The following is a 14,776-nucleotide window of genomic DNA, read 5'->3' on the forward strand; positions in this document are numbered from 1 at the left end:
GTGTGTGTGTGTAGGAGTATCTGTGTGTGTGTATAGTGCAATGATGATCACCTGTAATGTGACATGAACCCAAGGTCCCGGTTGAGGCCCTCCCTATGGGTACCGAACTTAGCTATCAGCTCTGCTCGGCCACTTTTCTCTGCTGCCTGTCCCGAAGTCCACCTTGGAGGATGGTCACCCGAAGGTCCGAGGCTGAATGTCCTGGACCACTGAAGTGTTCCCCAATTGGGAGGGAACCCTCCTGTCTGTTGATGTGTTGTGCGGTGCCATTCATCCGTTGTCGTAGCCTTTGCTCGGTTTCCCCAATGTACCATGCCTCCGGGCATCCTTGCCTGCAACGTATAAGATAGACAACGTTGTCTGAGTCACATGAATACCTGCCATGTACAAGGTGGGAGGTGTCCCCACGCGTAATGGTGGTAGCTATGTCCACACTCTGACACGTTTTGCAGCGTCCACCGTGACAGGGTTGTATGGAGTTGTCCTGAGGGCCGGGCAGCTTGCTACAAACAACAATCTGTTTGAGGTTTGGTGGACATACATACACACAGACGCGCACACAGACACCCACACACACCCTTACAGACACACACACTCCCACACTCACACATGCATCCCCTCACAGACTTAAGACACTCTGCACTCACTACACACACACATACACTTTCTCACACTCACAACCCCCAACCCACACACACACACACACAGACAAAGACCCAGATGCACACATATATTTTGTGGGGTGAATTTGTACTTGCATTGTACTTTGCTCAAAAACTGCATGAATTTATGTAAAACTCCGTTATCTCACTTTTTAGATTAGAATCAATCTAAGCATCATGGCATTCAACATATTCTGGATTAGTGGTGGTATTTCTGATGAAGGGCTTTTGCCCGGAACGTCGATTTTACTGCTCCTCGGATGCTGCCTGAACTGCTGTGCTCTTCCAGCACCAATAATCCAGAATCTGGTTTCCAGCATCTGCAGTCATTGTTTTTACCTTCAACATATTGTCGAGCTATCACCATTGTTAATAGCTAACCCGAGAATGCAACTTTTTAAAAAAGGGTTTTGTGATTTACACATGAAAGAAGTGAAACTATCACTGTATTCTAACAGATGAAAAGCTTAACAGACAATCAATTTTTCAATGTATAATTTCAGTTTCACAGTTGGACTATAACCTGGTGTTGTGTGATTTTTAACTTTGTACACCCCAGTCCAACACCGGCATCTCCGAATCATGTTCAACTTTGAATACTAATTCAGTAGCTGAGGCAGCTCATATTGCTCCAGCTATGCTTGTGGGATTTAAACTCTGCCCTCGAGCACTCAACACCTCATGACTGGTTCTGTAACAATATTGGTTCCCCTTAATTGAACCTCTGTCTTGGTTGCAACAACATAATTTTGAGAAGGATCCTTTTCCTTGTGGATATCATTTGTCAATCTAAATATATTTTATATTTTGAAAGAAACTAATTGAAGCAGCTTTGTTGAGTTAAAGAGAGTTTATCAGCTATTAAATACAAGAAAATCAAAATCAAACATGCACATGTACACAGATTAGGAATGTGAATTCAATAAAAATAATGTTAAAATGATGTACAAATTTGCCTGTGGGCTCTGTGGAGAGTAGACTGTAGAACATTGTGGACTCGTTAACTTAGAGAGAGAAATACATAACTCAAAGGCTAGTGTAGGAAATATGGCTTCTGGTTTGTGAGACACTAGCACCATTACTGGTAAAAATGGGATCAGTACCAATGGCATGTTTCCACCTGAACCTTGTGACATTCATAAATGGGGCAGTAGAATTTTGAACCAAATTGTGAGGGCAATTTCTGCTCCCAATTTATATAGTACAAGAATAGGCCTTTCAGCCCATGCTGACAAGGTTTCCTAAACTAAACTACTCCCATTTGCAGACATTTGACCCATATCCCTGTAAACCTTTCCTATCCATGCACCTGTCCAAATGTCTTTTAAATGTTGTAATTGTATCCGCCTCTGCCACTTCCTCTCATGACTCGTTCAATGTATACACCACCCTCTGTGTGAAAATGTTGCCCCTCGGGTTCTTATTAAATTTTTCCCCCTCGCCTTAAATCTTTGCTGTCTAGTTTGGACTCCCTTATCCTGGGGAAAAGACCTTGGCACTTCCCCATATCTATACCCCTCTAATTTTATAAACCTCTATAAAGCCACCCATCAGTCTCATAAACGTCAGCAACATTTAAAAAAATCTTTAAAACTGCACAAGTGATAATGATTTTCAACAACTTGGCCTTGAACATCCTTCAGAGTTGTGGTGTCATAAACTGTCTCAGTTGACTGCTCATGTTTTTGGATTAGATTACTTACAGTGTGGAAACAGGCGCTTTGGCCCAACAAGTCCACACCGACCCTCCAAAGAGCAACCCACCCAAATCCATTCCCCTACATTTACCCCTTCACCTAATACTATGGGCAATTTTGCATAGTCAATTCACCTACCCTGCACATTTTTGGGCTGTGGGAGGAAATCGGAGCACCCGGAGGAAACCCACGCAGACACGGGGAGAATGTGCAAACTCCACACAGACTGAGGCGCCTGAGGCGGGAATTGACCCGGGTCTCTGGTGCTATGAGGCAACAGTGCTAATCACTGTGTCACCGTGCCAAAGATTCAAATTCCACCATCTGCCATGGTGGGATTCAAACCCTGGTCCCCAGAAATCGTTTGGGTAGTCCAATTTCCTTTCTTGAGTCTACGCTTCTCTCAGGATTTTTAGAATGGCTCTCCAGCACAACTCAAGGTTTTCACAAACAGTGAGCTTCACCAATATTTCAAGTCTGGTATGATTTCTTCAGGACTATACAGAAGGACTCAAAATCTTATCACTAGAACGTAAAATGTAGTACAGTAGAGCTCAGGATTGGACCCTACAGCTCATTATGACTGTGCTGACCACGATGCCATTCAAAACTCCCATCTGCCTGCACATGGTCCGTATCCCTCTATTTCTTGCCTGTTGATGTTTCTATCTAAGTGTCTCTTAAATGTTGCTGACGTATATGCTTCCACCTCCTCCTGTGTTTTGTCTTGTACCTTCTCCTCACACTGCCCTTAGCTTCCTCAGTCTTCCAGTGGTAGTCTTTGAACTTTCTGCTAGCTCCTAACTGTCCTGAATGACCTATTTAAATCCAAGTAACAAGCCCAGATCTTTTGTCAGACAGCATTTAATACAACTAATATTTTTATAACTAATATTTTGAAGTGCTGGATAATATAGTAAAATGTTATAATCATAAAATAGTCATAGAATTCCTACAGCGTGGAAGCAGGCCATTCAGCTCATCGGGTCAACACTAACATCCGAAGAGCATCCCACCTAATCCCTGTATTTCCCCATGGCTAACGCAACTAGCCTGTACAACCATGGACAATGGGTAATTTAGCATTGCCAATCCACCTAACCAGTACATCCCTGGACTGTGGGAGGAAATTGGATCACCGAAGAAAACCAACACAGACATGGGGAAAATGTGCAAACTCCACACAGACAGTTGCCCAAGGCTGAAATCAAAACGGAGTTCCTGGAGCTGCGAGGCAGTGGTGAAAACGCCTGAAGAATGCTTTCTCGATAAAAGTTCAGATGTCACACTTCTTATGTTTTACATGCAAGGAAAAATCATCTAGCTTTGAGGGAATATATATATATAATGCAATATATATTTTTCATATTTTACATTGTTAAGTTATCTTAGGTCATGTTTCATTTTGTTACGTTTTGCCCAAAATACTCAATGTAATCTCTTTTGTGTTCAAGCATTTGACTATAAAATCGTAGAATAATTACAGCACAAAGGATGAACATTTGATCCATTGTATCCATGCTGAGGTACTTTTCTAGGTATCTGTAACTCTATATCACTGAAAATTGTTACGTGCTGCTTCACTAATTTTGCTGTGTAGGTTTCATTGTCCTCATCAATTAAAGTCACATAAGATAAATGCCACATTCAAATCATTTGGCCCAATGATGGCATTTTTATGCAACTTGACAGTCCATATTCCCCCAACAGAATTTATGTTCAATCTTCTTTTCCCTTCTCACTCATATCCTTGTCCAGCTTCGACTTTATTGCATATTGTTTGCTTCAGCCACTCTTTGTGGCATTGAGTTCCACGTTCTAACCACTCTTCATAATATTTTTATACTTTTATCTAAGAATGTACCTGGGCATTATTTTAACATGCCTTATCATTTTGTAGAATTCCTTGATACAAACATTCAACTCTATGTTGAATACTTTGTCTAAAAACATAGACTAAATGTCCTGTCCTCACATGACTTCCCAATAGATAAGAAGAATAGTAGAGAGTCTTTTCCATGTTTAGTGTCATCTACCTAATCAGTCTTGGAACATATAACCAGTTAGAGGCTCTGCAGTTCACTCTGCACTCTGGTTTTGCTTATCTGTGACAGTACAAATTATTTAGAAAAAACTTTGTTGGCATTGTGAAATGTGCTGGTAATATTCAGTCACATTTGAGTTTAGTTATGATGTGTAACACCTGTGTTTTTATAGCCACATTTGTTAACTGCTGAAATGTGGCCTCAGAATTTTCAAATTGATCTCTGTCACTGTCTTTGGGGACTCTGAGTTTAATATTTTTAAATAACATTTAGATCTTCAGTTTTAGAGTCCGCATGCTACAGACCTGTGACTGGTAAAGGCTTTTAAAATAATAGAACTGTGTCAATGAAGGATGCTGTATTGAAAGTGGGATGTGTAGGAGGGGTGGAGAAGCTAGGTTTTTTTGCACAAATGTTTGGGAGCATAAATGTTTTGCAGAAATCTCATCATGTTTATATAAAAGAATTAACTTTTGAGATTCACAATTTAGATACATAGTGGTAATGTGGTTAACTGCTTTTTGCTGCAAACAATCCAAAGAAGTTAAGGATTATCAGATCAACCATGGTCTTATTGTATGGCAGAGTAGACTTGATGGACTGAATGGCTTACTTTTCCTCTTACATCTTATGGTCTTAATCACAATGTTTTCTTGAGTTAAATATATTTTAATGCTAAAAGATATAAAGATGCACTATCATGTTTACAGCTTTCAAGCAGGGACATGGTTTCTTGCACTATCTTGTTCACATGCACATGTGCATACACAAACACATACCAAGTTAAGAGAGTAGTGTACAGTCCAAAGGAAGATCAAAGAATATGATTTTGTTTAGTCCTTTGTGTCCTTGAGACTTAAGGTTTTAATTTGAGACTGTCGTTGGTTTCTTGGATCATAGGTAGTGGCAAATGTTATCTTTCAAGTTGGTGATTCTTGGTGCTTGTTTCCAGTCAGTGCTCTTGAATGGGGCACCTTGCTTGTTGACAGAGAGCCTTTTCAGTCTGTATTCAGTTGTGTATCTGTAATTCAATATTTTCCTAGCATGCCAAAGAGCTCCTTGAATTATAGGCTTGTTATATCTGCTGAGGTCATGCATCTTAGCTTGAGAAGGGTATGCAGTGTTTCATTTCTGAATATACAAAGACTGTCAATGGTGTGTATCAATGAAGCGATGAGGCCCTTTCATGTCTTCATGGAGCCTGTCAGCTGTTTGTATTACTTTTTTGGAGGTTGTGTTGGTAATATTTGTTTTAACTCATGATTTGGAGATGCCGGTGTTGAACTGGGTGTACAAAGTTAAAAATCACACAACACCAGGTTATAGTCCAACAGGTTAAATTAGAAGCACACTAGCTTTCGGAGCGACGCTCCTTCATCAGGTGATTGTGGAGGGCTCGATCGTAACACAGAATTTATAGCAAAAATTTACAGTGTGATGTAACTGAAATTATACATTGAAAAATTGATTGTCTGTTAAGCCTTTCATCTGTTAGAATACAGTGATAGTTTCACTTCTTTCATGTGTAAATCACAAAACCCTTTTTTTAAAAGTTGCATTCTCGGGGTAGCTGTTAACAATGGTGATAGCTAGACAATATGTTGAAGGTGTTAGCCCCCTGTGTTCTCTGTCTATGACATGATGTTTAGATTGATTCTAATGTAAAAAGTGAGATAACAGAGTTTTACATAAATTCATGCAGTATTTGAGCTCAGAGCTCTACATGAATGTTTGCAGTTTTTGAGCAAAGTGCAATGTAACTCTGCAAGTGCAAATTCACCCCACAAAATATGTGTGTGCATGTGGGTCTTTGTCTGTCTGTGTGTGTCTGTCTGGCGGCGTGGCGGCGGCGGCAGCAATATCCGTGTGTGTGTGTAGTGCAATGGTGAACACCTGTAATGTGACATGAACCCAAGGTCCCGGTTGTGGCCCTCCCTATGGGTACAGAACTTAGCTATCAGCCTCTGCTCGGCCACTTTTCTCTGCTGCCTGTCCCGAAGTCCACCTAGGAGGATGGTCACCCGAAGGCTGAATGTCCTGGACCACTGAAGTATTCCCCAACTGGGAGGGAACTCTCCTGTCTGTTGATTGTTGTGCGGTGCCCATTCATCCGTTGTCGTAGCCTTTGCTCGGTTTCCCCCAATTTACTATGCCTCAGGGCATCCTTGCCTGCAAAGTATAAGATAGACAACGTTGACTGAGTCACATGAGTCCTGTCATGTACAAGGTGGGAGGTGTCCCCACGCGTAATAGAGGTATCTATGTCCACAATCAGATTGTGGACATACATACCACTATTATGTGTGAGAACACCTCCCACCTTGTACATAGCAGGTACTCATGTGACTCAGCCAACGTTGTCTATCTTATACTTTGCAGGCAAGGATGCCCTGAGGCAGAGTAAATTGGGGGAAACCGAGCAAAGGCTACGACAACGGATGAATGGGCACCGCACAACAATCAACAGACAGGAGAGTTCCCTCCCAGTTGGGGAATACTTCAGTGGTCCAGGACATCCAGCCCTCGGGTGACCATCCTCCATCCTCCAAAGGTGGACTTCGGGACAGGCAGCAGAGGAAAGTGGCCGAGCAGAGGCTGATAGCTAAGTTCGGTACCCATAGGGAGGGCCTCAACCGGGACCTTGGGTTCATATCACATTACAGGTGATCACCATTGCACTACACCTACACACACACACAAAGACACAGGTACACACAGACACCCACACACACCCTTATAGACACACACACTCCCACACAGACTTAAGACACTCTGCACTCACTACACACACACACACAAACTTTCTCACACTCACAACCCCCACCCCAGACAGACGCACAGACAGACAAAGACCCACATGCACACATATGTTTTGCGTGGTGAATTTGTACTTGCAGAGTTGCATTGCACTTTGCTCAAAAACTGCATGCATTCATGTAGAACTCTGAGCTCAAAAGCTGCATGAATTTAAGTAAAACTCTGTTATCTCGCTTTTTAGATTAGAATCAATCTAAACATCAGGTCATAGACAGAGAACACAGGGAGCTAACACCTTCAACATATTGTCTAGCTATCACCATTGTTAACAGCTAACCCAAGAATGCAACTTTTAAAAAAAGGCTTTTGTGATTTACACATGAAAGAAGTGAAACTATCACTGTATTCTAACAGATGAAAGGCTTAACAGACAATCAATTTTTCAACGTATAATTTCAGTTACGTCACACTGCAAATTTTTGCTTTAAATTCTGTGTTACGATCGAGCCCTCCACAATCACCTGATGAAGGAGCGTCGCTCCGAAAGCTAGTGTGCTTCCAATTAAATCTGTTGTGTGAGTTTTAACTTTGTTTTAACTCAGATTGTCTTTACTTCGATCTATGTTGCATTCGAGAAACCTGGCCAAACGGTGTGTGTTGGGTGATTAGTGTAGCCATTTTAAGTATGCGTTTTGGTCCGTTTTAGAAACAGTTTAAGTCCATGAAAATGCCAGCTATTGAATTGTCAGGTCCTTCCTGTTTTATGTGCATCTCAGGACCATGTTGCATGGATTGGAGTAACTCAATAACGGCTAAGGGGCAAACTGTTAGGCTGCTGCTCCTATTGTTACCATTCGCCTATCCCACTGATGGGCTCTGGGAAGTTGAATATATACACATTTTTGTATTCAATTAGGGGTATTAGTGTGATAGGGCACATGTTATTTCAGGTACCCATTGTGAGCAAATGCTCTCAGAATAAGTATAATATGAGTTATGTGCAACTTAAAAGATGGGTAGAGGGTTGAGGAGGACTGCTCCTGACACATGTGGCTGATGTGTCCCTTCATGTTTTCCAGGTGTAGTAAGGGATGACGTCATCCTTTTGTGAAGTGGCCTTTGGAGCATCCTGCAATTGAGATGACGTCTTCCTACCTGCGTCCCTCCTCTTCCTCTGCTGCTCCCTCCTCAGGCAAGATGATAGTACCTTCTTCTGAGGTATCAGCGATGGATTGGGATGTAGAATGTTTGAATATTTTTGGATTGCCAGCATATTGAAAGTATTTTTTTTTTTGAAGACTTGAATAAGACATTTGACAACTATCTGTTGACCAAGTCTGTGAATGTAGATAAAAGTAGAACTGAAAAGTGTTTTGAAACTGTTACATAGTGTTATGGGTATCCATATCAAGTAAACTTACATGATGCATTAAGGTCAACCGTTTAGACAGTGCATCATATCATTTTAGTATGAAAGTAGCAATGCCAAACCTGAAATTTTCATCAGAATGCTTTCCTCATTATTTGATCAATTGAAAATTATGGTTACTAGTGCTATGTTGTTGTTTGAAGATGTGGTATTTTCTGCCTCTTCCTTGAAGTTTAATTTGCACTAGCTTCCCAATTATGTAACAAGAGCATTGACAGTGCCTTGCAGTCTTCTAGGTCCCCTTTTATCTTTAAAACTTTTTTTTCCACTACAATGAGCCATTAATTGTCCATCAACTGCAGGTAATGGGCATTTGAAGCATATGCAATTTTCCTCCAAGCCAGTCATCCTGATTTGGAACTGTACTGTCATTCCTTCACTGTTGAGAGATAAAATCCTGGAACGTCTTTTCAGCAGCACCATGGGTGTACCTGCACCAGATGCACAGCAGCAGTTTGTGAGGGTGACTTACCATAACCCTCTTGAGTGCAGTTAGGCATGTACAACAAGTGGCTGGCTACGTCAGCACTGCCCAAACCCCATGAAAGAATAAAAAGCTATTTAGATATAAAGTTTTTGTTCTTCAGGCATTTTCTTAGACACTATTGGGTGTATGTCAGGTCATTACACTTCATGCCAAAGGAACACCACCTTAGATGCTTTAGATGTTTCCAAAATTGGTTTAAGCTCAACTTCCTGAGGACAACATGGAAACCTATTGACTTAGATGCCCTTGGCAATGTTGTTGTTGTTGTTAATGGACCTGGAATGTTGGCAACACTACAAATGGAGCGTTACTTCTACCTTTGGACCAGTGATGTTGCTGTGCTCTTCCAAAAGTAGAAATGCTGCTTTTAACAATTGATACTAAAACACATGATAAGCCAGTAGCTAAGACACAAATATGCTTTGCAGACTGTATACTGCATAAATAAATTTCACAGTTAAGGTTGCATTGACTTAGGCTGTTCCTAGATTTGAAATTGGATATATCGTTGTTTCATTATTTTGTTCTGTAGTTGACAGACATTCAACATTAAGATTAGTTTAGTGCACTTTTTTTTTACATCTATACTTTTGTATGTGATATTTTCACTGGGATCTGACTACTTCATTTAAGACATCCAGTTTTAACAACATATGGTTATATAGAATTTGAGGTTTGACCAGATGCAGGTGAATTAACAAAATGCCATTCAGTAACACAAAAACAAAGATTTTCACTTATTTTAAAGAATTTTATTTTTCTATTTGCACAATTCTTTGTAAAAGACATAACATCTGAAAGAAGCCAATAAGCTTTTGTGTTCCGCAGTTCCGAAGTTGCTGCTCCTACTTGATGATATGCAGTTTTTACATGCAACACTGATTGAGTTGCCATTGTATTTTTCTACTTGAAAGAGAATTAAGAGCTTGCATGGTGTATTGGTTACATTGAGATTACTTTCTTTTTAGTAGATATAATATAGAACAAATGGGAAGAGAGAGAGACAGAAAATTAGATTAGATTACATTACAGTGTGGAAACAGGCCCTTCGACCCAACAAGTCCACACCGACCCGCCGAAGCGCAACCAACCCATACCCCTACATTTACCCCTTACCTAACACTGCGGGCAATTTAGCATGGCCAATTCACCTGACCTGCACATCTTTGGACTGTGGGAGGAAACCGGAGCACCCGGAGGAAACCCACGCAGACACAGGGAGAATGTGCAAACTCCACACAGCCTGAGGCGGGAATTGAACCCGGGTCTCTGGCGCTGTGAGGTAGCAGTGCTAACCACTGTGCCACCGTGCCGCCCACATTAGCTCTGCTTCAAGTGCAAATCTAGTGCAAGTAATAGCATTTATGCCAGACCTTATGTCAGATGCTACACATTCAAAATATGTTAAGATGTTAGACCTTGTTCTTGACTTTCTTCTTCCTCTGCCAACATTTCAATAAGAATGTCAAATACAGGATCCAATTCTTAAGAATCTGGAACTCAGTGAAAATTTTTGATAAAACAGACTCTGAAATCTTAAATCATTGAGAGTGACAGCTAAAAACAGATGAGGAGTCTATAATTGACCTACATCTGAGCTGTTAAAGCAAATAAGAGTCATTAATAATACCAGTTACATCACTAACACGTGTCATATCACTACTAAATGGCACAACGCCAGTAACATCAAGCATAATGTTTACGCCATGAGCAACATGTATGTCATTGTCTGTACAGAGTGCCTCAATATTGTGAACAATGAAAAGCAAATTCACAAGATGGAGACACAGCATCCTACCAGTTAAGTGATGTTGTAAATATTGTGCATAATAAAACTGCTTTAACAGTTTTGTACAATCAAAAGTGAATACTTTACAAGTGAGGTGTTAATCTTCTTTAGTTTAGACATATCAAAAAAGTTGATGATTAGAACAGTTATGTAAATGTTATATGTAGAGTTTTAAAAAATCATTGTTACATTACTTGAAAGTTATTATTATTAAAATATTATTCAATTATTATTGAATTATCACAAAGCTGTTGTTTTTCTTCCTCTTGATCATTTTGGAAGATGTAAGATATTTTTGCCAAACAAGTCATATTTTCTGCCATTCAGTCACTGGAGGCGATTTTACATGGGACTTGAAGTATATCTTGGAGTCACAATAAAGGAAGGCTTGGGCCTTCCTATAACACTAAATCCTATTCTTTAATGCGTTGACAAGTGATGATATTTAATTCATACTGTTCAGCCAAAGTTTTCAACTGTCTTGGAATGTCTCCGACCCTGACACATTTTATAATAAAAAAGGAACCTTAAGTAAAAATATCTATGATCCCAGTCTTAATTGTGTGAATAAAACAGTTCCCATAGTATGCTGTGGTTTGAGTGATACTGCAGTAGCTATCATCTCTTTCTAGTGTTTCTATACTTCAGGCATATGCTGCATATAGACACCATTCTCTGTGTCTTTGTAGATGCTATGACAGCTGATCTGGTTGTGAATTTAAACATTACCATTAATATACACCCTCTTTGTTTGACGTGGAGATCTCTCTACATTTTTTTTTGATGCAAAGATCCTAGATCTGGTCAACAAAACACAACTTTCTAATGTGATGTTTTTGCTGATTGATCAGTACTGCAAAACTGCTGTTTGTTTTCTATATCTGATCAGCCCATCTTTGGATCTCTTGCTAAGAAAACATCGTGTAATCTTATTATTACTGGTCTCCTATCTGATTTTGGGTTCAGTCGTGTTATATAAACTAGATGATAGATCTTCACACCTGATTGTTCTGTCTTGTGTTTCTCGTGGTAACAGATGAGATCCGATATCCGCAAGCCCTATTTTTCTTTTGGGTTACACCTCAGAATGAAATCATATCTCTGAAACCTTGAGCATAACCTCTTGAGTCTTCTGGTGCTCTATACAATCTTTTCTTGGAGATCATTTTCAGTGAATGATGAACACAGTCCTGTATGGGCCTTTCCCATAGAGGTATGTATGAAACTTGTCACATCCATCTGCACCTGCTAAAAGTTCTCTTTCTGTGTTGGCATGGTATCTGATGCTGTTTTGAGTTTCGAACGTGAATGCTTTTAGCTTTCCACTTATTACTAGAGCTGCTCCCAGCTGTTTCTTTGAATCATCTGCTGCCAGAATGGAAGGTGTTGGATATTGTTCTTTAACCATTGATAGAGGAATGGCATAAGCACTGTGATGATGTCATATTGACTTGTGCACAAAACAGCTCAAGATTTTAAAAGAACAAGACCTGACATCAGGGGTCCTCAGAGTCTCTCCAACAGTGTCTATTTGTAGTTAGTTGCAAACAATCAATAAGCTAGTTATACCAGGAAGTGATTTCCCACCACCACATTAGATTAAGCAGGTCCTGCACTCCAGTTGATGGCAGCAACCTACTTCGTGAGAAGGAATTCAAACAGCAGAGAGCTAGCTTGCTCATACACCATAGTAGGTAGTGTGTATTTGATTTGACTGTTGAAGAAACATACTGCGCCATGATGCAATGTTCCAATTTGCCTTGAAGTTGCCTGCTTATGGTTCAAAAAACTCGCAGAAGAAAACCATCATGGCAGTCCTCCTCAGAGAAGAATTCTCTATCAAATGATACAACTATTTCAGCCCTGGCAGGAGATAGTGGTAACTCCTGTATTGCACGCATGTTGGAGAAATAGAATTAGTAATTCTGAGCAGATACAGGTTGACAATCTGTGGGAGTGGTGCCAGATTGAATTCAGCAGTGAGGTCAGATATCGGGAGGCTCTATGAATAAAGCTTAGTAACTCTGGTGGAGCAGAAGAAACTTTAAAAGCTGTGTAGTTCTCAAAATTGAGATGCAAGCAGTAAACCAAAAATTGCTTATTGCTCAGACAGAGTGTCAGCACCACAGTGAGTGGGCTTTAAAAGGCATGGCTGTAGAAACTGAATTGAAGAGCTTTGAAATAAATCTTGATCTGAGGTCTCAGTCCCAGGGATGTTGCAAAGTCAGAAATTAAAGCATTAACATTGTTAGATTAAAACCCTAAGTACAGCTGGTGTAACGGGGATGGAATGTTTTAGCCACGTTATTCAGGCTATGGAAAGGCAGATGATCTTTCCCAAGAGTTACGATACATAGAGATGTACAACACAGAAACAGACCCTTTGGTCCAAATTGTCCATGCCGACCATCTGGTGACTTTCTGCCTTCAGTCTTTGCAGCAATATTTTTATGTTGAACCACCTCCTAGTTGGTGCACCCTGGCAATGTATTTTTTCCACCAGATGCATAACTTCAACTGTGATACACAGCTCCTGTTCATCAACCGTGACAGTTTGGAGGTTGCCCTCAGGACGCTGTGTGTCTTTTACCAGGACCTGATCACTGTCTGGAACATGGTCAGCTCACTTCACGTCCACACTCCATCAGGAGTAGTGGTTATCATCAGAGAGCCATTGCTCAGGAATCTGCACCTCCTCAATCACAGGTTCACATGGCTATCGGCGGGTAAGGCGGTGGCCGTGAGGGTGATTGGGGTCAGGGACGTGCTGGGTGGCAGGGGCCTAGGCTGGATGCTGCCACAGGAATTGGCGCACAGGGCAGTGATAGACGTCGGTTCACGGCCACTGCCATTCAATACCTTAAAACAGTGGTGCTCGGACCTAACATTGTACACCAGTTGGAGGATGCTCAGTTGTGTGGTGGAATCCCGTCTACACGTACTCCTGCTTGGATGGAATTTCATATTGGCTCCAAGTTTCAACACTTACTTGGGAGCCTGTGCCCCACAACCTGAACTGCCTCCATAATTTTTGTTATTTGTCCTTTAAGGAAATAAAAAGATGAGCCCTGTACAGACTGCTGCTGCACACTAGTCTTCTCCTTTATCCACACCTGGCGTGCCTATTTACCACCTGGTGGTGGAGGTTCCCAGTGAAGGACTGTCAATGTGCGGAAAGGGATACCTTTCCCTTTGGTATCTGGGGTGGATGTTGTTGCATGCAGCAGTCCCTTGTAACAGCAGATTGCAGTGGTTCACAGTCTCCCAGTCCTACTGTTAGTTCTGTGGTGCTGTGGAGTCCATGGACCATTTATACGTTGGGTGTGGGCATTTGCAGTCCCTTTTCAGTTACCTGAAGCTCCATCTCCTCTGCTTCTGGTTGAACTTTAGTCCCACAATCCTGATCTTTGGGCACCTGGTGCGGAGGGGAAGGGCGTGGGCAGGTCGGAGGATTTATTCTTGGGTCTATCCCGGCTTTGGTGAGGCTGGCCATTAACAGGTCGATGGCCACAAGCCATGGAAGGGGTGTTATGGTCAACTGCCTTCTCCTCTTCTGTGGTTATGTTTGGGCCTGAGTATCCCTCAAGATGGAACATGCAGTGTCTACCAATACTCTTGACATCTTTAGGCAGAGGTGGGCACTGTGAGGAGTGGAGTTCTTTATTTTCCCTTGCAATTCAATTTTGATTTAGTCCCTCCCCTCCCCTTCATGTTTTTCATGTAAGCATTGTTCACTCAGGGCTTTGTTTGTCACTGTTTCATTGGCCACATGGATGTCTTTCCTGGTGGTGGAATGTTAATAATGTTTTTTTCACTTGGGTGTGCGTGTAGGTGAAAACACCATGTGGGTGCAGAAGAATATAAGCAGTACTACTGTATGGCAGTAGTGTCGAGGGAAAAAAAATAACCA

The 14,776-nt window shown here is 41.2% G+C and overlaps 1 protein-coding gene across 4 annotated transcripts in view; it reads left to right on the forward strand.

Annotated features, from left to right (window-relative positions):
* LOC122550577 (proton-coupled amino acid transporter 4-like) overlaps positions 1-14,776 on the forward strand; it is a 192,589-nt gene that overhangs the window by 99,454 nt on the left and 78,359 nt on the right. Inside the window, exon 10 of one of the 4 annotated variants that reach the window (XM_043691520.1) lies at positions 8,241-10,135. The exons of the other annotated variants lie outside the window; for them this stretch is intronic. Within the exon in view, the coding sequence (XP_043547455.1) occupies positions 8,241-8,256 (16 nt within the window). The 3' untranslated portion in view covers positions 8,257-10,135. Of the gene's footprint in view, positions 1-8,240; positions 10,136-14,776 lie in introns of those variants that run through there. 4 annotated transcript variants of the gene reach the window in all.

This window comes from Chiloscyllium plagiosum, chromosome 6 (assembly GCF_004010195.1).
Source record: "Chiloscyllium plagiosum isolate BGI_BamShark_2017 chromosome 6, ASM401019v2, whole genome shotgun sequence".
NCBI classification, from domain to species: Eukaryota; Metazoa; Chordata; class Chondrichthyes; order Orectolobiformes; family Hemiscylliidae; genus Chiloscyllium; species Chiloscyllium plagiosum.